This window comes from Candoia aspera, chromosome 8 (genome assembly GCF_035149785.1).
Source record: "Candoia aspera isolate rCanAsp1 chromosome 8, rCanAsp1.hap2, whole genome shotgun sequence".
Classification (NCBI taxonomy): domain Eukaryota; kingdom Metazoa; phylum Chordata; class Lepidosauria; order Squamata; family Boidae; genus Candoia; species Candoia aspera.
The window spans coordinates 20,079,592-20,101,948 of NC_086160.1; the positions used below are offsets into that span (position 1 = coordinate 20,079,592).

Genomic DNA, 22,357 nt, shown 5'->3' on the forward strand with positions numbered 1-22,357 from the left:
AACTTCTGTCCAGAGTTCTTCCGGGACCCTATCTACTAAGTCCAGTCCCTTAAATCTATTCTTCACCTCCACTGCATATTCCTTAGGAATATTAGTGAGCTCATATCTAGCTGATCTGTGGGTCTTCCCTAATCTCTTTAGTCTGATCCTAAATTGTGCAAGAAGAAGTTCGTGATCTGAACTACAGTCAGCTCCAGGTCTTGTTTTTACCGACTGTACAGATGTCCGCCACCTTTGGCTGCAAAGGATGTAGTCAATCTGATTTCGGTGTTGTCCATCTGGTGAAGTCCATGTATAAAGCCGTCTCTTAGGTTGTTGGAAGAGAGTGTTTGTTATGCAGAGTGAATTGTCTTAGCAAAATTCTATCAGCCTATGTCCTGCTTCATTTTGTTCTCCCAGGCCATACTTACCTGTAATTCCAGGTGTCATTTGACTGCCCACCTTAGCATTCCAGTCTCCTGTGATGAAAATAACATCTCTTTTAGGCGTGTTGTCCAGTAGGTGCTGCAGATCCTCATAGAACTGCTCTACTTCAGCTTCTTCAGCATTTGTGGTTGGAGCGTATATTTGGATCACTGTGATGTTAGATGGCTTGCCCTGAATTCGAATTGAGATCATTCTGTCGTTTTTTGGATTGTATCCAAGCACTGCTTTAGCCACTTTGACTATTAATTATGAAGGCTACTCCATTTCTTCTGTGGTCCTCTTGTCCACAGTAGTAGATCTGGTGGTCATTTGATGTGAAGTGGCCCATTCCAGTCCATTTCAGTTCACTGACGCCCAAAATGTCTATCTTTAATCTTGACATCTCACCAATAACCACATCCAATTTGCCCTGGCTCATAGATCTTACATTCCAGGTTCCAATGGTGTGTTGATCCTTAGAACATCGGATTCGCCGTTCACCACCAGCACCGTCGGCCGCTAGCCGTCCTTTCGGCTTTGAGCTAGCTGCGTCATCACGTCTGAGGCTAGTTGAACTCATCCTCTGTTCCTCCCCAGTAGCATTTTGACATCTTCCGACCTGGGAGTCTCATCTTCCGATGGTATACCGACATATCTCTGGTTGTACTGATCCATTTAGTTTTCACAGCAAGAATACTGCGGTGGGTTGCCATTACCTTCCCCAGGGATCGCATTTAGTCTGACCTCTCTGTCATGACCTTCCCGTCTTGGGTGGCCCTTCACAGTTTAGCTCATGGCATCATTGAGGTGCTCAAGCTCCAGCACGACAAGGTAACGATCCTTTGCTAAAGATAGATGTCAGTGGATTCTGCAAAACACAGCTGTTTCTGTTAACTGTTTCTTACTATTCATAAGCATGGTGATTGGATTGAGTACTTCTGGAAAGCTTTATCACAGCTGCAGTAAGAGTATTGTCATCCTCCACACTTTATCTTCCATGAATAGATGGAGGGAGAAGAGATTTAAGAGCTAGACTAAAATCTTATTTAGGTTAATCATACATTCATGACAGTTTGCTTGATATAAATGACCGTCCAGTTTTGTAAAACTGCTGAGGTTTAACCTGATACAACATCACTGCAGGATTGGCAAGATTAGTAAACACAAATCTTAATATCGTTTGATGGGGATACATTTCCATGAAAGTTTTTGAGGTTTGCCGCTAATTACTTAGAGATTTTAATCAGATAATCTCCAAAAGTAAGAATAGAAACTGGACCCTTATTGACTCTTACCCATTACCTCACCAGTGCTTTTGTCTTCTCTGGGATCTCATTGCATGCTGTATCAGGTGTGATTTTCATTGTGTTTACTAAAAATGTTTGAATCTGCATAACTTTGGCACACTTTGTTTCAGAGCAACATGCATTCATAACAGCCTTCAGTCTGATAATTGTGTGATAGAAGTTCTTTCTTTTACAAGCAGCTTTACTTATATGTCACTTTACAGCCAACAAGACAGTATGCTTTTTCTTCAAGTTTCCTAGTTGACTTCTCTTAAAAGTGTGACCCATAATAGTATCACAATAGTTAATACACTCTTCTTTTTACAATAAAACAGAATGGTCAAATGATTGTCATATAGAGCTAAAGAATTTAAAATATAAAAAGAGGTGAAAAGTAAAGGAAAAGGTAAAATGGTTTAGTGTTTGAGGCAGAGTTTGAGATACAATAATTGGAATAGCTAATCATTTTTTAATCTTTTGTTGAAGGTCACAGAAAACAGACCTGATCATGAAGATCTAGATCTTTATGCAACTTCCCGGGAACGGCGGTTTCTAATGTTTGCCAGTTTAAAATTTGAAGGGCAGCTGTTTATGACACCTTGTGATTTCATCCAATCTGTTACAAGTGATGAACCAAGACGTAAGTATGAGATTTGTACCCTTAAAAAAACCTACAATATTCTTGCTGCAGTGAATGCTTGTAACTAAAGCTCTGTTATTTGGTGGATGCACAGCTCAGATCTTTTTTATTTTTGCAGTTATGTTTTAGTAATGGGTATTCTGATTGGTTGTATTCTTAGGATATTTTAGGATCCTATGCTGTTGATGATTATCCATTTTTGCTTATGCAGATCAAATGCATCAAATAAGTCTCTATTGCTATGGGGCTTGCAATATTAAAAATTTTAGTGATTTTTGATACCCCATATTTAAATCTGAGATTTAGCTAAGTATTACTGAGATATCTCAAAGACAACATGAAAAGCTGATGTCTGAGATGTTATGTAAAAAAGGAAATAGATAGATAGATATAGATATATTTTCAGAAAGATCGTATCTTTTCAGAAATTGCAAAGTCTTTTCATCAGGAAAAACAATATAGTTCAGCAGTGCTGTGGATTCAATCAGCAGCACAAGCCTGGGAATTGATGCAGGTGATTTAAGATGTTACAGACAGATACTACATTTGCGCTCACATGCACTCTAAACAAATTTTGGAAATAGAGTCAAAAGTGCTCCATTGCTCTAATAAAGAGAATTGTGGCAAGTTAAAGATTCAGAAATTATATTAACATAAAAGCTGAATAGGACTAAGTCATTTTTCTATATAGAAAAAGAAAGAAAAGAACACCAGTGAATAAATAGGTTTAAAGCCTACAGTATCTTGGTCTGGGATCCAACATATCTGAAAAATGGCCTTTCTCTGTATTTTCTCATATCCCTGTTGAGGTTAGGGCAGTAAGCACAGTTTGCTGTCCTGTCACAGATGAACAGAAAGTGAATAGAAGCAGTCTGAATCCAAGGCTGCAATGATAATTTTAAATTACAGGTAGTCCTCATTTAGCAACTGCCTTGTTTAGCGACCATTCACAGTTATGACAGTGATGAAAAAAGTAATTTTATGACCAATCCTCGCATTTACAACCTTCGCAGGACTATAAAGCAAAGAAAAGCTGAAGTAAAATCATAAGCATAGTCACAATTTCACTTAGTGACTACTTTGCTTAACAACTGAATTGCTGGTCCCAATTGTGGTCACTAAACAAAGACTACCTGTATGGAGTTTAAAGTACCAAGACAGACATTAAATATTTTTGAAACAACTTAGCAGCCAAAACATAAGATTCAATTAACTCTAATCAATGTAGCATTGACTAAAGTGTATATTCTTATTTTTAAGGCTAATCGTATTCATATTTCTGAAAATATATTTAAATTATTATGGTCATTCCAAATTTCAAAAGAAAAGATAATCAAATATAGAATCCAGTGACTGTCTAGTGAACTATTTTTTTTAATCTTTTTATTTAAAGCCTTGGCCTGAATTGATAGCTGCTATATCATGGAATTCAGGTTGGTACCATTACCAACACCAAAAATACTTTACAAGGCCATGTAAAGAAGTTTTACTTTGTAAAACTAGAAGTCATACAATTTCTAATATTCCTAGAGGAATTGTTCAGGTGTCACTTCAGTGCTGTCCTTTGTTGTTCCGTTGGATAATCTTATACAGTTTAATCTGCTGGCTATAACACAGCTGTATATTTATATTTAGGGTCAGGTTATTAACCGATCATTACATTCATTTGGACCCAGCTTTATGCTCTGTGAAAGTAAATTCCACTGAGTCTTGCTGCAAGTATGCACTGAAATCTAAAATCCTGTAGATCTGAATTACATAGTTAGCATTTTTAATTCTAAATATAACTTTTAGAAAATATAAACTATGGGGAAAATGACATTTTCACATAATAATAATAATAATGATAATTTTCTGTCAAGTCTTACATGTCTATTTCATCCCAATATTCTACAAGCACTCCAGCAAATTGTCCATTCAGTGTCATTTTTCTGTTTTGTTGTTCCCTAGCTTGTCCATTTCAATTAATTCAGTTTATTTTAGTTACCAGTCACATTTTGCTGCAGCAGCTCTCTTTTTGATATAGTTGCTTTTTTAAAAAATGGGTTTGGGTTTTTTTTCCAGAAATTTTTACGAAAAGTGTGTTATTTATTATTCACATTTATTTTGAAAGTCTTGTTCTGTTAGAACAAATATTATCATTAGAAATAGTGAGTCTGTCAGGTAAATAGTCAAACTGTCAGAGAATGCCCCGGCTGTAAACTAGACTGGAAAGTCAAAAAGCACCCTTGAATAAGACAATGCCAAACCACTTCCTTACTACTGCCAAGAAAATGACATGGACATATCCATTAAGCTTTACTATTTTTAGTGAAGAAGCTTTACTATTTTTTTCATTCCTATACTTTTTGTGATACTATTTGTGATATAATAGTTCTACCTTGGATCTAATATTAAGTCACTTGATATTCCCAGCCCCACATATGACTAAGATCAGAATGATCTGCGTTTAAAATGTGTTACTAAAAAAAATTGAGACTAGAAAGGTTATCTATTGAGATGATAAGAGATCGAATGGATATTGATCATGACAGCAGTATATACAGTAGCAGCATGCCATTAAGTACTGCTTTAAGTAATTTGTTTTGTATTTGTTTTAGGGACAAAACAATGGAAGACCCTTTCAAAACAGGTATGTTACAGTTCCCTTCCAAATTAGGATTTAAACACTGACTCAATCACTAGTAGCATTAGGCAAGCTGTGCTCTCTTTCTCAATTTCATGTATGGAAATAATATTTGTCTAAGGCTGCTGTGCATGTGAGGTCTTACTTTGCATATTTTATTATATAATTTAATCTGTATTTTTATTAGAAATGTTTTCAAGCGTTGTAACCTAAACATTCAAATATCATGGGATGTAAACTCTGTCATGGGTAATCTTTTGTCCTGTGAATGTCCAACCCTATACTGTCTAGACATATGTTAGTGGGTATAGTTTTGCAAATGCCCTGAGTGTTTATTATGAAAACTACTGTATGTCGTCATTTTTTTTTAAAAAACAATTTGTAGGAATTGAATCAGATACTTGTTGAAACTCCACCAGTTTGGAAAGGGTCATCAAAACTCTTCAGGAATCTCCAAGAAAAAGGTACATAAGAATATTTGCTTTGTGGAATATTTGCTTTGTCTTTACTGTGACGTTCCTTTGATTCTAGAGTAGAGTTTATGGTACTGTTACTTTAGCATAATTTGAATTTAGCATATGTTTATCTACACCTTTTCTGAAAGAAAATTAAATCAGAATTATCTGGGTTTGCTTTGGCATTTTTGATATTTGGGCTTTCAGTATAAATAATTGAAAGATTGTTAAGTCTGTATTGTTGTTCTGTCATGTGTTACTAGATTTCTTTTACTGCTTTTTGTTGTGGTCAGTTTTGGTCATGTCTGTGAAAAATCTTGAACTCAAATTAATAGAAAACAATCAGCTATTTTAAAATGTCCTTTTATAAATAAATTGATAAATAGTATCTATAAATAATTAGATATAATTGATTACAAATAATTAGAATAAATAGATAAACAGACTTTAAATTAGAATTGTGTACAAAAAGTAAATTAAACTAGATTCTGTTAATTTGATACTGATGCAGTGCATTACCCTTGCTGTCATTAGTATCTTAAAGGGTACATTTGCACTGAGATCTGAAACGTATTCATAGATTCAGCATTATGTTGATGCTCCATGTGCCTCCAATAGTCACTACTACAGAAGGTGATAGTCTTCACTTCTGGTTCGGTGGTTTGCATCTCCAGTTTCTTTGTCCGTTTTAACATTTAAAAATGCTGTAACAGTATTGGGCAAAAAAACCTATATGTGAGTCTAATACTTGTGTGATAGTTATGCTTTTCTCATTACAATTTTTATTTCCTTACTTCTTTTATTTGTACACCAGCCATTCCTGTAGGCTATGGGCAGCTAACAATCAAAATCATTTCATAAATTACAAACACTTCCCTCAAAAATAGTACGGCAGTCTACATATATTGCAAACAAAATTGACAACAATATCAGAGCTATCAAAAAGCTATATAAAATCATGTACCTGCCAGTTTCAAACCTCCACCACATCATGCCCTCCTCCTGTGCTGGATGGAACAGCCCAGTCTTAATTGCTCTGCTGAAACCCAGGAGGGGAGGAGCGGGCTGTCAAGGCAGGACTGTAGTCACAGCAGGATGACCCCAGCCTCATCAATGTCACATGCCCGTAGAAGGGGTGGGACTTGGATTGCTCTGCTGTGACCAGCATCCTGTCTGTTTTGAAATCCCCACCCCATGCCCAGTGGATGTCTCTGGCCCAGGGACTGGAAGACAAAGGTCATGCCTGCACCAGCCTGAAAGGGTGAATAGGTATGAGGGTGGCTGTGTCACTGATACAATGGTTGGTGAAATACTTCAGATTGTATCCGTGGCAAAACCTGTGTAAGGTAAGAGGGAACCACTTCATCAACCATGGTATAGTTACTGATTTCTTTCGTTCTTGTGTTTGTTTTTACATGCTTTTCTTTTTCCCCCCATTTTTTGTGTGTTCTTCCATAACAATTGTTAAAATAAATAAAATGTTTTTTAGAAAAGAAAAAACAGAACCTCAGCCAACAGTTATTTCCTTTCGTGCATGTGTGCCTGGTTCACTGGAATAACTTCCACAAGGTCAGAGTTCCCTTTAGATGAACTGGGCCGTTTTCAGTTATTTTTTTAATAAAAGAGGAAGGTGCTCCCTGTTTTCTGGACAGTTTCACCCTCCCTCCCCTCCCTCCCTCCCTTTTTCTTCTTTGCAGAAAGCAAGCACCAGGGGGGAAGGAGAGGAGAGGATGAAGTTGATCAGGATGAAATAGGTACAGGCAATAGCACTTTGGCTTGCTGCAGAGACACATTAAATGTGTGCTGTGATGGCAGCACTTTTTGTACCAATGTACTGTCCTCATATCTTGAGGAGGAAAGTACAGTGGCATTGTGGTGTAGAGGAGCCCTTTTTAGTGGTTAAAACTACCGTTTATGATCCATTATTTTTGATAGAAAGTTTCCTTGTCAAATGTCAATACATGCATAAGGTGGTTTTATAGTTCAAAAGAAACATTGCACAGCCACACTATGAAAATACTAATCTATGGTCTGATTTCCAGCCTTGGGATGTTATATAAACAGATTGCCCGTACCAATGGAGAGTGCCAGAATGTGGAGGGAGATCCAGGCTCCATTACTACTGAGTTAACAATCATGTGTCAGTTACAGCTTCAGCTTTAACCTGTTGTGAGAATAGAATTGGAAGAGCCTTGTAAGCCCCCATGAACTCCCTGGAGAAAAGGTGGAATAAAATGCAGATAACTAATTTTACTATATCTTCAATCATTATTTGCTAATATTTAACTAAAAATATGATACTAATTTGTTGACTTGCTTTTTCAGGTATAATTTCTTACACGGAGTATCTGTTTTTACTATGTATCTTAACAAGTAAGCATTCAGAGTAAAATGTATTTTACAGATGGGTATGATGTTAACTGTCACATGTGTCAATAAACAGTTTTTGTTTTTGCTGTCTCCTAGCAAAATATTACTAAAAATAATTGAACATGTAAGTACAGTTTCTTCAGACAATTTAGGTTAATTGTTTAGCAGTTGTTCTGATAAAATTATATCCTTTATTCTGCTGAGAAATACACCATTTAGTATAGCAATTACTATTGTGGAAATTTTTAAAACCCTCTGTTATTGTCAACAGGCAGTAACAAAATAAAAGTAAACCTTTACTTCTCAGTTTTAGATTCTTAGCCCTCATACTTGTGAAACAATTGCGTGACCATACCTAGAAAGTATGTATGGGATTGCTTGTTTTAAGATTTTCCTTTCTCAAAATTCTCCTTTATACAGAAAATTAATCTATACCCAGTTCTTGGATAAAATCACCAACATGTTCCCTAGAAGAAGGGGAGGAACATCTCTCTGAATTCCCAACTTCGTTGGGAGGACAGAGCTGTTCTGGCTCCTTGTGGTCAGGAAACAACCCAAAAGTTAGCTAAACAGCTGACTAGCTGTGCAGCACAGTTAGCACTCAGAAAGGCTACACTGGTTTTATAGTACCGGTTTTTCCTTTATTCTGACAGCAACCACAAGGTGGATAAAATCTGTAAGGCATTATCTTGAAAGGAAATCAGGAGACTGGCACAGATTGGGAACAGAAGCAATATAAACAGGATTTGGATTGGCAATGTGGACAGCAAATGTCATGCTGATACAGTTTTTTGCCAACTCAGGAAATAGGTGGATAGTACTTTAACTCACCAGTGGGGCAAGTCCCTTGGTATAAATACGAAGTGTTTTAACATTTTTCCGTATGACAGGCTCATGCCATACCTAAATCTATGCTGTCACTATTTAACCCACATCTGAAATGACATTTCATGATCTATGCCAGTGTTTCTCAACCTTGGCAACTTGGCTGAGGAATTCTGGAAGATGAAGTTAACACGTCTTCAAGCTGCCAAGATTGAGAAACATTGGTCTATACCTCCTGGCATTCATATCACTGTAATATTTTAGTAATAGTAGCAGTAATAGTAGTAAATAGAAGTTTTATTTAGTGTGCACTAATAACTAAAGTCTTGTGCCCACTTGGTAAGGCATGGAACATCAGTACATTTTGAAATAGTGAACAACGCCACAAATTTCATTTCTCTTTTCTGCAGAAATGTAAGACTTTTGTAGCATGGAAAGAAAGGGGGAAATGAGTATCGGGCTACCTCTTGGAGGTTGATAGTAACATTCGGAGGACCAGAAATGCTGTGGAAAAGAGGCATTCTGCTGGTGTAATAATACACTTAGGGAAAGGCTATTGGCATTCTGTTGTCATTCGAAGTGGATCTGGCTCTCTACAGTGTTTTTGACCAAACAGATCCAAATTATGTGTAATAATAACCATTTTAGATGTTGAAACACAGTACAGTCCTAGTCAAATTGGCAAAATGGAGCTGACAGACTGATTTTACACGCATTCTCACTTCAGTCTTCAGAAAAGCATTTTTCATGCAGCTGAAAATGCATCTGGTAACAGAGATTTCCTGAAAAAAATGATGTGGAAGAGAGATTTGATAAGAGTTAAGTACAGGTACAGATAAAGCATCCCTTTTGCTAGTAATCTTAGGCAGATCACTCCATTTTTTCCCTATGATTTGGAAAGTGTTGTATTCAGATACGTACAGCTGCCAGTGTAACACATACAGGTAGCCCTCGCTTAACAACCATTTATTTAGTGACAGTTCAGATTTACAATGGTGCTGAAAAAACCGACTTACAACTGGTCCTCACACTTATGACCGTTGCAGTGTCCCCACTGTCATGTGATCACGATTTGGGCACTTGGCAACCGGTTCACATTTATGACCGTCGCAGCATCACATCACATGATTGCCATTTTCAACCTTCCAAGCCAGCTTCAGGCAAGCAAAATCAATGGGGAACCACGTGATTCGCTTAACAGCGATGTGGTTCACTTAACGACTGCAGTGATTCACTTAATAACCACTGCAAAAAAAGCCATAAAATTGGGTCAGATTCACTTAATGATCACTTCACTTAGCAACTGAAATTCTGGTCCCATTTGTGGTCATTAAGCGAGGAGTACCTGTAACTTGGTCTTTAGCTTCAATATGACCCTTAAAAACATTTCTCTATTATATCTTTTTTTCTTATCATTTCTTGGCAGAACCACATGCTGGCTTTAGAATAGCATTCAACATGTTTGATACAGATGGAAATGAAATGGTGGACAAAAAAGAGTTCTTAGTGGTAGGTACATTACATGTCTTTTTTTAAACTGTTGCTCTTTTTTAACGTGTTTTAACATGTTTTTAACATTTTTAAACCTGTTTCTAAGGAAAAAAGATTGTTTGAATAAATGTTTCATTTTTGTATCTTACTCCAGAATGGGTCAAATTCTAAAGAAAAAAACCACCTCTCATTTAACAGTAACTAATCTATCTGAACAAATCATTCCCCCAAACTTTTATATTGTACAGTTTTTTATTCTCTGGTTCTCCATTTGAGTCTTTTCTAATTGACTGACTAGACTTCTTCATATGTTGCGAAGTGGTTAATAGAGAGACACAAGGGTGGCTATCTACTGTAATAACCCCATGTGGCTGTGAAACAAACAGTGCCTAAATCACTGGGAGGGAATAGGAGGGGAGAAGGGAGAAGGTGAACTGAGGAAGAAAGATGAGAAACAAGGGAAACAAGAGACAGAGGAGGAGGATGCTTCTAGAGGGCTTTTGAAGCACATCACTCGTCCTTCCATATTCATGGATTTTTCAAATGGTCATTGAAATTTTGTAAGGCTCAGTTCATAAGTTTTCCCATCATTCAGAGCCAATCAAGTGGCTGATATCAATGTGCTTGCTGCCGCCGGGGGGTAGTTATTTTGTTTTTTATGGTTTTTAATTCTGTAAGCCGCCCGGGGTCACCGTGTGTGAGTTGGGCAGCCTTACAAATCTGTTTAATAAACAAATAGATTTCTTTCATAATTTTTCTTTCCAGAAAAATTTGTTCTTAGACGCCATCAGTTTGGAGGCAACCAGAGTGGTGTGGGAAGAGAGCAAGAGATAAAAATGAATAAAAATTTCCTCTGCAGTTCATAGACTAAGTAACTGGAATAAGTCTAATGCTGTTCTGGCATTTTGAAGGCATGAAATGATAGCCATCTCATGATTTGCAAACATGAAGCATGGACACTTCATAGATCACAGCTGAATTGCTACTGTAAAATCAAGAGAGGGAGGAAGATCATGGTACAGTTTCATCTGAATAAGAAGGTCAAGGCTTTATATTTAAAAGATCCCAGAAATGCTATATGAAATAAGTGTAAATTATGACCAACATTATAGAATAAGGGCTTTGAGAAAAACTCCCACAGAAACTTTTAATGTAAACCAAAGATTTATCCAGTACCTGCCATTTTACCTTTGGCTATAAGATGTAAAAGATCCTGAAAGGAAACTCTGAGTGAGCTTTCATGTAAAGGAAATCAATATAACCAAGTCAACAGTATTATTCTTTATGTTGATACTTATTAAGTCTCACTGCATAAAGAATGTGAAACGTGATAATGTAGAGTTTGTAACACCCAGTTTGTCATGTATACAGCATAACATTAAAAATTATCCAAATTAAGTCATCAAATGCTTAAAGATTCTTTTAAAAAAAAACCTGTTTGCTTATGTCATAGGTTTGAGGTCAGAGAACAGAGGGATTTTGTTCCCTTGATACAAGAGATGTTGTTTTGTCCTTTCTGCTTTCAACAGTCAATCCCATTATTTTGTTTCAGACAATGTTCCTATGAAAAGTGCTCCTAGATTAATTCATGTTCACTGCCGTATTCTTTGGTATCCTGTAGCACTTCTTCTACACAAAAGGTTCATTTCCAGAAGATCAAATGAGCTTTATTGATGAATGCAACAAGATCTTCTTCCCTGTATCTGGTGTAAGGGAAATCAAAGCATGGAAGATTTTTTTAAAAAGATCTTTTTGCTTTTTCAATTACCAACACTCGCTTTACCTTTTCTTGATAAACTGACCTTACATTTTAGTCCAATGTGAGCTGTTTCAAATGTTCAAAGAATATATGGTATAATCTCTTGGGTCAATGCTACTTCAGAATGCAGGTGGGAGATTACATGATGAAGGCTTCTACAGTACATTAAGAATGTTCTTTCCTTAGAAAGATAATATGCCAGGTGAAAGAAATGAGGCTAGAACCCTTCTCACTTAAGGAATAGCTTTCTAAATGTGGAAAATTTTATTCGAAAATGAGTGGAACATGAAGGTTCATCCTCTGTTCTGAAGTGGTGCATTTTCAGTGGAACTGTTATGCTTTTAATGAATACCAGTATTGGTTCAGAGACTCAACTGTTTCTAAAAACACAGTGTATTTGCTAGTTATCAAAGTTATCATTAAGGCTGTAATACAGCTACCATTAGGTCAAGAGATACATCAACCTTTGAACGAGGTTAGATCACATAGAAATATTTCAAAAGTGAGCATAGGATGAAATTAGATGATATTAATTAAATGTTAGTATTATGACTTTTATTGAATTATTTAACTATTGAGTTTTAATATTAACATATACATGCTGATCCCCATTCCCTCACATGATTCCCAAGTTTTATATTTATTTTAAACTTCATTCCCAAGTTTAAAATAAATATATATGAGCAAAAATATAACCCCTTCTCTCATATTCTCCCACTCACAAACAAAATACAAACTTTTTTTTCTCTCATGCATACATACACATACCAGTCTTGATAACAGTTGCCATTATAGGTTTTTTTATATTGCTTTTTATGTTTTATTTTGAATTTTTATATTGCTTATTTTGTATTTGTATTCACAGTCACTATTGTGAGAGGAGAGGCCTTACAATATAAAGCAAATCAGTTAATAACAGAACTGAGGGGAGGGAGCTTAAGGGCCACAACTTACCACCCAATAGACTTCATACAACATTTGGCCCAGGGGTTTTGTGCCATAATTTATCCAATGTTAGATGTAGCATATCAAGCCAGGAATGTTTAGCAGATTTTGATCAGGTTAATCAAATCAGTTGTAAACAGCTGATGATGATGCTTAAAGAGTTTGTTCCTGTTATTAATAAAAAGGTGTGGATGGTAGTTCTTGGAGGAAACTGTAACCCTAAGCATCCATTTGCATGCATAGGGCCTAATGGGACTGTAACACCTCATTCTGTTAATAAATTGGGGTTTCAGCGTGCTACTAAACATTATGATATCGTATTTGCTTTTATCTATGGGAGAATGGGGACGCGGTGGCGCTGCGGGTTAAACCGCTGAGCTGCTGAGCTTGCCGATCGGAAGGTCGGCGGTTCGAGACCGCGCGGCGGGGTGAGCTCCCGTTGCTCATCCCAGCTCCTGCTCACCTAGCAGTTCGAAAACATGCAAATGTGAGTAGATCAATAGGTACCGCTTCGGCGGGAAGGTAACGGCGTTCCGTGGGTCATGCTGGCCACATGACCCGGAAGTGTCTATGACAACGCCGGCTCTAAGGCTTAGAAACAGAGATGAGCACCGCCCCCTAGAGTCGGACACGACTGGACTTTACGTCGAGGGAAACCTTTACCTTTACCTATGGGAGAATAGTGCTTACAAGGAAAATATATACAAAAACTCCATTATATTAAAAATAAATACCAAAGATATTACTTACATTATTCAGTTGGAACTAAGGCTCTTTTTTTCCCCCTCACTTTGTGCCCCAAAGCATTGTCTCTGATACTATCCATAAACATCCTTATAATAGAACCATAGATGATGGAAATGACTTTTTTTTTTCAGCTGCAAGACATATTTAGAAAGAAAAATGAGAAAAAAGAAAGAAGAGGAGATGAAGAAAAGCATGCTATGCTGGTAGGGGTTTTAGAAGGAATTAAACAAACATTATAGAGTTCCTCATGATTTTTTGAATTTTGTTCTCAAATAGGATATAGGATAAGATTATTACATTAACAGTAATAACTGAAGGTGAACATTTTTTCTGATGAATATGAGCCTTTGTCACATCCCAAACTTTAACTGAAACAGAAATTGTAGAAGATTTAAAACCAAACAAACATATCTTCAGACTGATGGTTCCTATGGAAATAAATGATTGGTTTTTTCTGGCACTGTTAAGCTGCAAGTGCAATTGCAGCTAATTTGGGTTAGGGAAAATAGGTGCAGTAATCTTTAGCACCGCACTTCCATCTTTTTTTTTTTAAAGGGATAATAGTTTTGACATGGGAAATAATTTATTGGGCAGCTAAAACTATTACAGAGGAGCTCAAATTTACTTTATCTACTGTGGGCAGGGTATTTCTCACATTACTACTGTACTGCAGATTTTTTAAAACTGCAGTAAAACACTTCTCCAGCTTAATGGAAGTTATATAAAAAAATCTATGCAATTACTTTAATGCTATTCCATATGCCATTTTTAAAAAAAAAAGTTTAAAAAATGTTTCCATCATCAATAATAATCACCTTGATAAAACATGTTTGTGTTATTAGGTATCTAATATCTAATATAATTATAATGACTTTTCATTTGAATGGTACTGCATTATCTTAATTAAAATATATATATCCTCCAAAGGCCTTTGGTGCTACTTAAGAGTAATTAATAACTACAATGTTAATGAGTGCCTATTGCAAATATTACAATTACTGGGATATTTGCTACATTATAATGTGCTTCTCTTTCCAAGAGGTTCCTGCTTGTGTCAAAACTCTGTCTTTAAAAAATATGGAAGAATAGGATGAAGAGCATCTAAGCCTCTTGGGGGGCAGCGGGGCGGTTTACTGGTGAAGGAAAAGATCGACACAGGAAGAAATAAGTGGCAGGCATGAATAGATTTTCATAAACAAATTGCCCATATCAGTGGAGAGCCCTTTAAATAAAAATATTTCAGATGTTAGGAGCAACCTTGCAATTCCTCCTTTCCCCTCCTCTAGCAGTTCTTTCCCTTTCTGTGGCAGGTACCGAACCAGCCAAAAAGGAAAAGATTCTGGCCCTTTGTCTGAATAATTGTGTCATCTTAAAAAATTCTTTTGTACGGATTCTGATGGGGTAGAACTCTGTTCCATTATTAGTCTTGCATAATTGTATTTTTAAGGTCACAATGTGAATTAAAGGTCATTAAAAATCTATATATTAAAATGTTATGGCTTAAAACCTTAACTAGAAAGCAGAGTTCATAATGTTAAAACACAGGCTTGTATATCTTAACTAACTGGTGATTTATTTCCCTTTTTTTCTATTGGTTTTGTTTTGAAATTCAACTCTGCTCTTCACTCATACTGCTTTATATCAGCATCTCCAGCTTTATGGATACCACAGTGCTACTAATGCTGTATGTACTCTAAACTCTTTTACTTTAAGAAGTACTAATCCAGAAGTACTAATTTCATGATACAAACATTCTTTACAAGATATACAGTATTTTGCAATGACTAGATTCACACATTCACTAAGCCAGAATGTGTTTCATTTGATTTTGGCTTAGCATGTGTTAATTCAGTCAGCTGAACTGTATTCAATAAAGTATGGTTATATAAACTATGGCTTAGTGTAATGTGTGGAGTGAATCACTATTAAAGCCACATGTTCATTATTGACCAAGAAGGCTTATCTGTTGTAAGCCTAACTTGGAAATTCTTTGGTTCTATAATACTGAGGAAGAAGGATAAGATAGTCATTGTGATTTTTGTCCTATCTGTTCACCAAGTGGGTTCCAGATTTATATCAGAGGTGGAGGAAAGGAGAAGCTGATGGGAGATGCAACAGCTGTTTGTTCTTCCACTTGCTTTTGATCTTCTACAAATGTACTGGAATTTCTTATTTGCAAACTGTTCTGCTTTATGGAGAAGCTATATTTAGGCTTACAATCTGAATAGGTTTTTCATATCTTAAAAACTCAGAGCAATGACATAATTTCTTGACTGTATTAAAATTCAAGTCTTAGTATTTGTGGTGAGAGATAACAACATGTGTAAGATTATATACTCTATTTGTATACTGCCAGTTTGAGTTCACTATACTATAAAGGTGAATTTTAATACTAGGATACTAAATTCAATAATTAAGCTATAAGCTATTCTTCAGGCAGTCTATTTTGTTTAGAAAGAGCAAAGACATATTCAGTATTATTTGGTGCTTATGTTTCAATTAAGCATTTAAGATGAAAGAGGTCAGAAAATTAGAACAACCCTTACAGTGAAGCCTAGCTTCTGTAGTCTAGGAAAATTAGAGCAAGAGATGAGCCAGACAAGAGAAACAATCAGTTTAATTATGAGTTTCTGATTTTAACCAGTCAACTATCTGCTGTTGGAAATGCTGTCTTTTTTAGTACCAGTAACATTCTTAAATAATATAAGTTAATAACCATTAAGGGCATATCATAGATACAACTGACTTGCAGTCAGAGTAGAGAAACTTACTGCTATACCTTCATATTACATATTACTTTCCGAGGTCTTTGCCTGATACATGCAGTAAGCATGCATTGCATGTGCCTTCTGACAGACTAACAAATGTTGGATGAAGATGAAGCATGTACAATTGGAAAAACACTAACTCTTCTGTATTGATCACATACTGTATGTATTGTGAACATTTTGCTGGATATTGAGGCAGCAATAATAGATACCCACCAACTTTCAATTAGGATCAAGGCACTGAGGCATACAAAGGCCTGATATATTTCTCTATATAGTCAATAGGTTTACAGACTGACACAATGTGTTTATTCCTTGAAACTGAAGATGAGGTTGATGGACCTCATACAAGAACAGGAGCTCTTTGCCATTTGTTAAATGTGAATCTGAACAAAAGAATCTCAAGCCTGAAAAAATTGGGGCTGCTTTAATGAGTAGCAGAGAAGGCTAGGTTTACATGAGGTCCAAAGCTTTTCTTCTGAGTCATTTTCAAAATATACACAGATGTAATAGAGGCTTAAATCATTAAATATCAAAACAACACCCTCTTTGTGGCCTACAACCAGCTCCTCAGAGATTAAAATCCAGAAAAAGTTTTCTTAGGTCAATGGAAGATTTCAATGAATTTAATAGTAGAGTGGACCTATGGAAAGCTACAAAGAACCAATACTGGATGGAACCAGCAGAGGAGCTGGGACCTGGGTCTGGCGAAAGTTGGGAAGTATGGAAATCACTGAGCACATGGGCATAGCAAGATCCAGAGATACTCTGAACAAATGGGGCTACCCGGTGGCCTCTGCCCTTTGTGAATGTGGAGACATGCAGACAACACACATGTACACTTGTCCTCTGTGCCCTGATCAATGCACATTTGGGGACCTTATGACAGTGCAACAGAACGCAATTAATGTTGCCAGTTTCTGGGCAAGATCTGTTTAACTTTTATATATTTTAACTTTTATATCTTATTTTTTAAATTCTGTGTTTTACAGTATGCCTTATTTTAATTGTGATGCTTCTGACACAAATAGAGACATTTCCCCCTCATTTTTTAAGTTACAAATAACCAGTAATCATAAATCCTTTAAATCCTTTACACAGGAAGATCCACAGACTGAAGAGTGGACTTGCCATAGTTTTTAATATTGGCTTTATTTCTCCTTTTCCCTATATCACCACTATCATCTTCAATCTCAGTGACTCCCTTCAGGTCATCTAAACATATCAGTCCCTGTACAGGTAGTCCTCACTTACCGACCATCTGTTCAGCAACAGTTTGAAGTTACAACAGGGTCGCAGCACCCCCATGGTCACGTGATTGCAACCTGGGCACTTGGCAACTGGCTCACACAACAGTTTCAGTGTCCTGTGGTCACATGATTGCCATTTGCAACCTTCCCTGCCAGCTTCCCACAAGCAAAGTCAATGGGGAAACCAGCAGGGAAGGTCACAAGCAACTCTGGTAAGTCGCTTGCACTCTCCCCTGCCTGTCAGCAGCCACCCCCAGCCTTGCCTTACCTGCCGGCCCACTTGCAACCCACCTGGGATTGCTTAACAACCTGCAATCTTCGTTTAGCAACAGCAGTGGGGAGTGCCAGGATTGACGTTGCAAAGTGATGCGGTCACATGATGTCATGCTTTATGACCATATCCCTTACAACAGAAATTCTGGTCCCAATTACTGTCATTAACTGAGGACTACCTGTATATAACTGGATCCAAAATTATAGCACAGTTTTAATGCGGAATTAGTTTTAAGTTGGATCTACATTCTTAGGCTTGCTCACTTGAAATTTCATTCAAAATTAATGTGTTTCTTCTTAAGTATATTTGTGAATCAGAATGTCAGTTAATATTATTTTGGTAACTCTTAGAAGAATGACAAAGTATTTAAACACATACATTGTAAGCCTTACTTTGTCATCTAACATGCCACTGCAGAAAACCTAAAGTAACATAATCTCTTTGCATATAATTAAGGATACCTTTCTTGCCAGAAGAAAAATAGCTACATTGGATAGTAGTATTCAGATGTGTGTGTGTGCGTGTGTGTATGTATAGACACACACACACACACACACGCATTTGGGGACAGGGGCTGGTATTTATTTATTTGAGAGGCTATGTTGGCTTCTGATGAAAATTCTGTTTATCGTTCAGCCAAAACTGGGCCCCGACTAAATTTTTCATATGTAAATGGGTAAGAGAGAGGTGTATGTTTAGGTCTCTCCTATTTAAATAAATATAATTTAAAGTCCTTAATTTTTACTAGATTATTTTAAAAATTCTTTTAATCTGATATAAATAGTACTATAGTTTTGGACAAGTAAAAAGATTATATATTTTTATGAAGTTGAAATTGCCTTTCTTGTAAAATCATACGATAAATAAGGAAGCAGTTCTCAGACCACTCCAAAGATGTTATGATATATAACTGTTCTTACTGACTGTTTTTTTTTTCCCCCTCTCCCAACACCTCCGCATGTTGAAAATTCTACAGGTGCTCAAAACAGCTGGAGAGGATCTTGTTCCAAGAAGCTATTGGGACACTCTGAGACGTAGCACAAGTCAGGCACTCTTTTCAGACCTCGCAGAGGTATAATAAAACCTCTGTATGGTCCATAAATGTCCTTCACTGTTTCCTATGCCATTTTATTGTGATTCCTCATTGTAAATATTCTTTAAAAATATTTTTGTCTTGCTTTAGGCTTTTTTTTTAAATTATTTGGCCCTTGGCATTTGTTTGGTATCTGTATTTATTAAGCACTTGTCACAGGTTTCAGAGTGTCAGTCCTTTCAGCTCTGGGATGTCATTTTCCAAAATGACAGAATTAATATTGTGTTTCATCACCGGAAATATTGGATGTTTATTCACTTTGTTAAATTTTTTTAAAAATCCATAGTCATAAATAGCCTTCCCACATACCTAGAATTAAACTTTATATTTGAAGGATTGGAAACCCCCTCCTGAAGACCTGAAAACCTCCAGCTGTATGTATTAGGTGTCCTAACAGCCAGGAACCACGCTGAGACAAGGAACTGGTCTCTAATGTTTTATTGCTTGTACATAACAGGAATCCTAACAAACTGAAGAAGCGTGGGAAAAACCCAGACATATAAACCCCAAAGGTTAAGGCGGTCCCAATCTGCGTCTCTTTGAATGGCTGCCCAATTCCTCAGTGCTACGCATGCGCTTAACAGTCTGGATGGGAGCCCCCTGCTCCCCATCCTTACTCATGACATTAGGGCTCCTGATTCTAGAATACTGGCCTAAATTGGTGACCTTAATGAAACACCTGACGATAAAGCATTATCCCAGTTAAATTCAAAAATTTTGGAACCTGCTCCACATATATAAGCAGCCAAGAGCAGCTTCTGGAGAAGCAATGCAAGCCTGGCTAACAATATAGCTACTTTAATGATTTGAAAAGAGGTTTCCCCTTCCACTGGAAAAGCTTCTGGAGCAAATAACAACAGTAATAAATGAATCCACATTCTTAACATAGCCTTGACAGTGCCAAAAACGATATGACAAAGAAGGAAAAGGAGATGGGAGAGAGAAAGGAAAACTAAGTAACTCAGGTCCAATTCATAAATATAACCCTTACAGTGACCAGCTCATAAAGGATATGGGCTACTCAACAAGTCTTGCATGATATTATCACCTAAGTGTGATCCTGTTCTTTCTTACATAGGGGTTGCCTTGATGGTCTCAGACAAGCTGGTCACAGAAATGCAAGTTCTTTATTACTACAGTGGTAGTTTTATTTGTCTAGATGAGATGCCAACTCAAATCGTAATCTTCTGCATCTTGATTATTTAAGATGCATTATATATATCAAACAATTTTCAGGAGGATGAAATTTTGATAATTAAGCAAGGGGGAGAAAAGGTTACTCTGCCACCCCCCTCGAAATAATGCAGAATACTTCTACAAACAAAAACTAGAGTAGTTTCTATGAAATAACTATATCTGGACTATATAGCATATGAAACTGAAAGTTAATTAGTCACATATGAAAAATCCATGCCTGGTAAAAATTAATTCCAAAATTAAAAAAGTAATTTTAAATCAGAAAATGTGAACTTATATTTTAATCTATAAAGCAGTTTCTTGTAATTCCACCTTTCATTCCTACTTGAGGCTTTTCCACATAAGAAGTGGGATTCTTAACATTTCTGCATGTATAGATTTTTCTGAGACGCAGCTGATTGTTAGGACCCAAATCCAATGAGCATATGAAGTAGGCTTTAATAAGTTTATTTCCCCCAACAAATTCATTTTTCATTTTATTTTTACATTAAAGAAGCAATGAGAGATAAAAATGCATGGGTTTTTTTAGCATAATTCTTTAAAATATGCAGTGTCTTCTTTAATTTCTATAATTCATTTCATCCAATGTCAAACTGTTTTTAACTATCACTGATATATCATTGTAACAGTATTTTATGTTTGTTGAAGAAATTAACAGATTATTTGTTTAATCTGTGAGCAAGAGTAATATATTAATTACTAACTGGTTTTGCAAAATATGAATGACTGTATTTGATGAATGACTGTATTAATGATATTTTTAAGTAGAAGGCATTGTTAGTATTTTATTTTCTTTATTTTTGTTTCTAAACTTATGCACTGAATTTACTGTCAACTGCTAATGTGTTTTAAGCGTGCAGATGACTTTACCAGTTTACTGTCTGATACTACATTGCTGATACACTTTTTTGGAAAGAAAGGAAAGGCTGAGCTTAACTTTGAAGATTTTTACAGGTGACTTTATTTTATACTTTGAATATGTATCATGCTTTCATTTATGTCTTTTATTTTTGTAAAGTATTTTTCTGATCTTGAAAAAAAGAAAAGCAGAACTACTTGGATGAACTTGTTTACAATGCAAAAAAAATGACATTTTATCATGAAGTGCAGAAAAGCAAAATTGAAGGTGCTATGTAATGGACATTTCTCAAAAAAAAAATTCAAATGATTATAGCAGTGCTAAGAGGAATCTGGGCCTTAGCTTTTAGCAGAGAAATTAACCTTATTAATTATTCATAGAGAAAATGAGAATGAACAAGTTAATTCAAGCAACCAGTTTTCCTACAGCATATTTTCAATGTCAGATCCTTCAAGCATTGTTTAAAGGAAAATACTTTTTAAAGGATGTTCTTTTTCTTTTATTTTGATGGTTTGGTGTTTGAAAAATGTCATAGCTGAATAAATTGTTGCTAGTGCTTTGGTTTTTAAATTAATAGTAGGAAATATTCTAACAAATACTGGAACAGGATTTTAACATTAGAGATGTCTGCTATTATTCCCCTGCATACCCCATAATTTTTAAGACTCTGATATCAGTATTTTCATAAACTAGGTTTATGGACAACCTCCAAACTGAAGTCCTTGAGATAGAATTCCTTTCCTATTCTAATGGAATGAACACCATCAGTGAGGAAGACTTTGCTCATATACTATTAAGATATACAAATGTGGAAAATACATCAAGCTATCTGGAAAATGTCCGCTGCAGTATCCCAGAAGAACAAGTAAGATTTCCAACAAGAGTCCTCGGCATCTGCAGAATTTTCATAGCCATATTCTTTTTAGCATCCCAATCTTGTTAACTATGAACTGGAAAAGTAAACTTTTCCAAAGTACTTCATTTCCAGATAGTTGTGCTTAAATATGAAAGCTGCAATTCATTCATAGTCCAAGACTGAAGATGCTTAGTCCCCATACAGCTCTGGCTGATAGTAGGAAAGGAATGTGGGAGAGAAGGGAATTCCACCCTGGAAACCTGTTAAAATACTTCTTTAAAAGATTGTATGAGATTCCAGGATATGTTTGCCCATTTCCCCATGAAATAACTCCAGTGCCCTGTATAAAAATTCTACAGATGAATCTTTCAACATGCTGATAGAAAAAAGTCCACTTGCTGAAATTCTGCTCATTACATCATCACTGAAGTGCCTTTAGATTACACATTGGCAATAATGTTTTCTCCCACTCTAGCCATTCCAATAATAATATATAATTTACATAATTCCC

The 22,357-nt window shown here is 36.1% G+C and overlaps 1 protein-coding gene across 1 annotated transcript in view; it reads left to right on the top strand.

Moving 5' to 3' along the window:
• MICU3 (mitochondrial calcium uptake family member 3) overlaps positions 1-22,357 on the top strand; it is a 55,781-nt gene that overhangs the window by 20,943 nt on the left and 12,481 nt on the right. The window contains exons 2-11 of the mRNA XM_063310469.1: positions 2,178-2,331; positions 4,932-4,963; positions 5,343-5,421; positions 7,738-7,785; positions 10,034-10,116; positions 13,681-13,752; positions 15,195-15,233; positions 18,818-18,913; positions 20,985-21,085; positions 21,684-21,855. Of these exons, the coding sequence (XP_063166539.1) occupies positions 2,178-2,331; positions 4,932-4,963; positions 5,343-5,421; positions 7,738-7,785; positions 10,034-10,116; positions 13,681-13,752; positions 15,195-15,233; positions 18,818-18,913; positions 20,985-21,085; positions 21,684-21,855 (876 nt within the window). The remainder of the gene's footprint in view (positions 1-2,177; positions 2,332-4,931; positions 4,964-5,342; positions 5,422-7,737; positions 7,786-10,033; positions 10,117-13,680; positions 13,753-15,194; positions 15,234-18,817; positions 18,914-20,984; positions 21,086-21,683; positions 21,856-22,357) is intronic.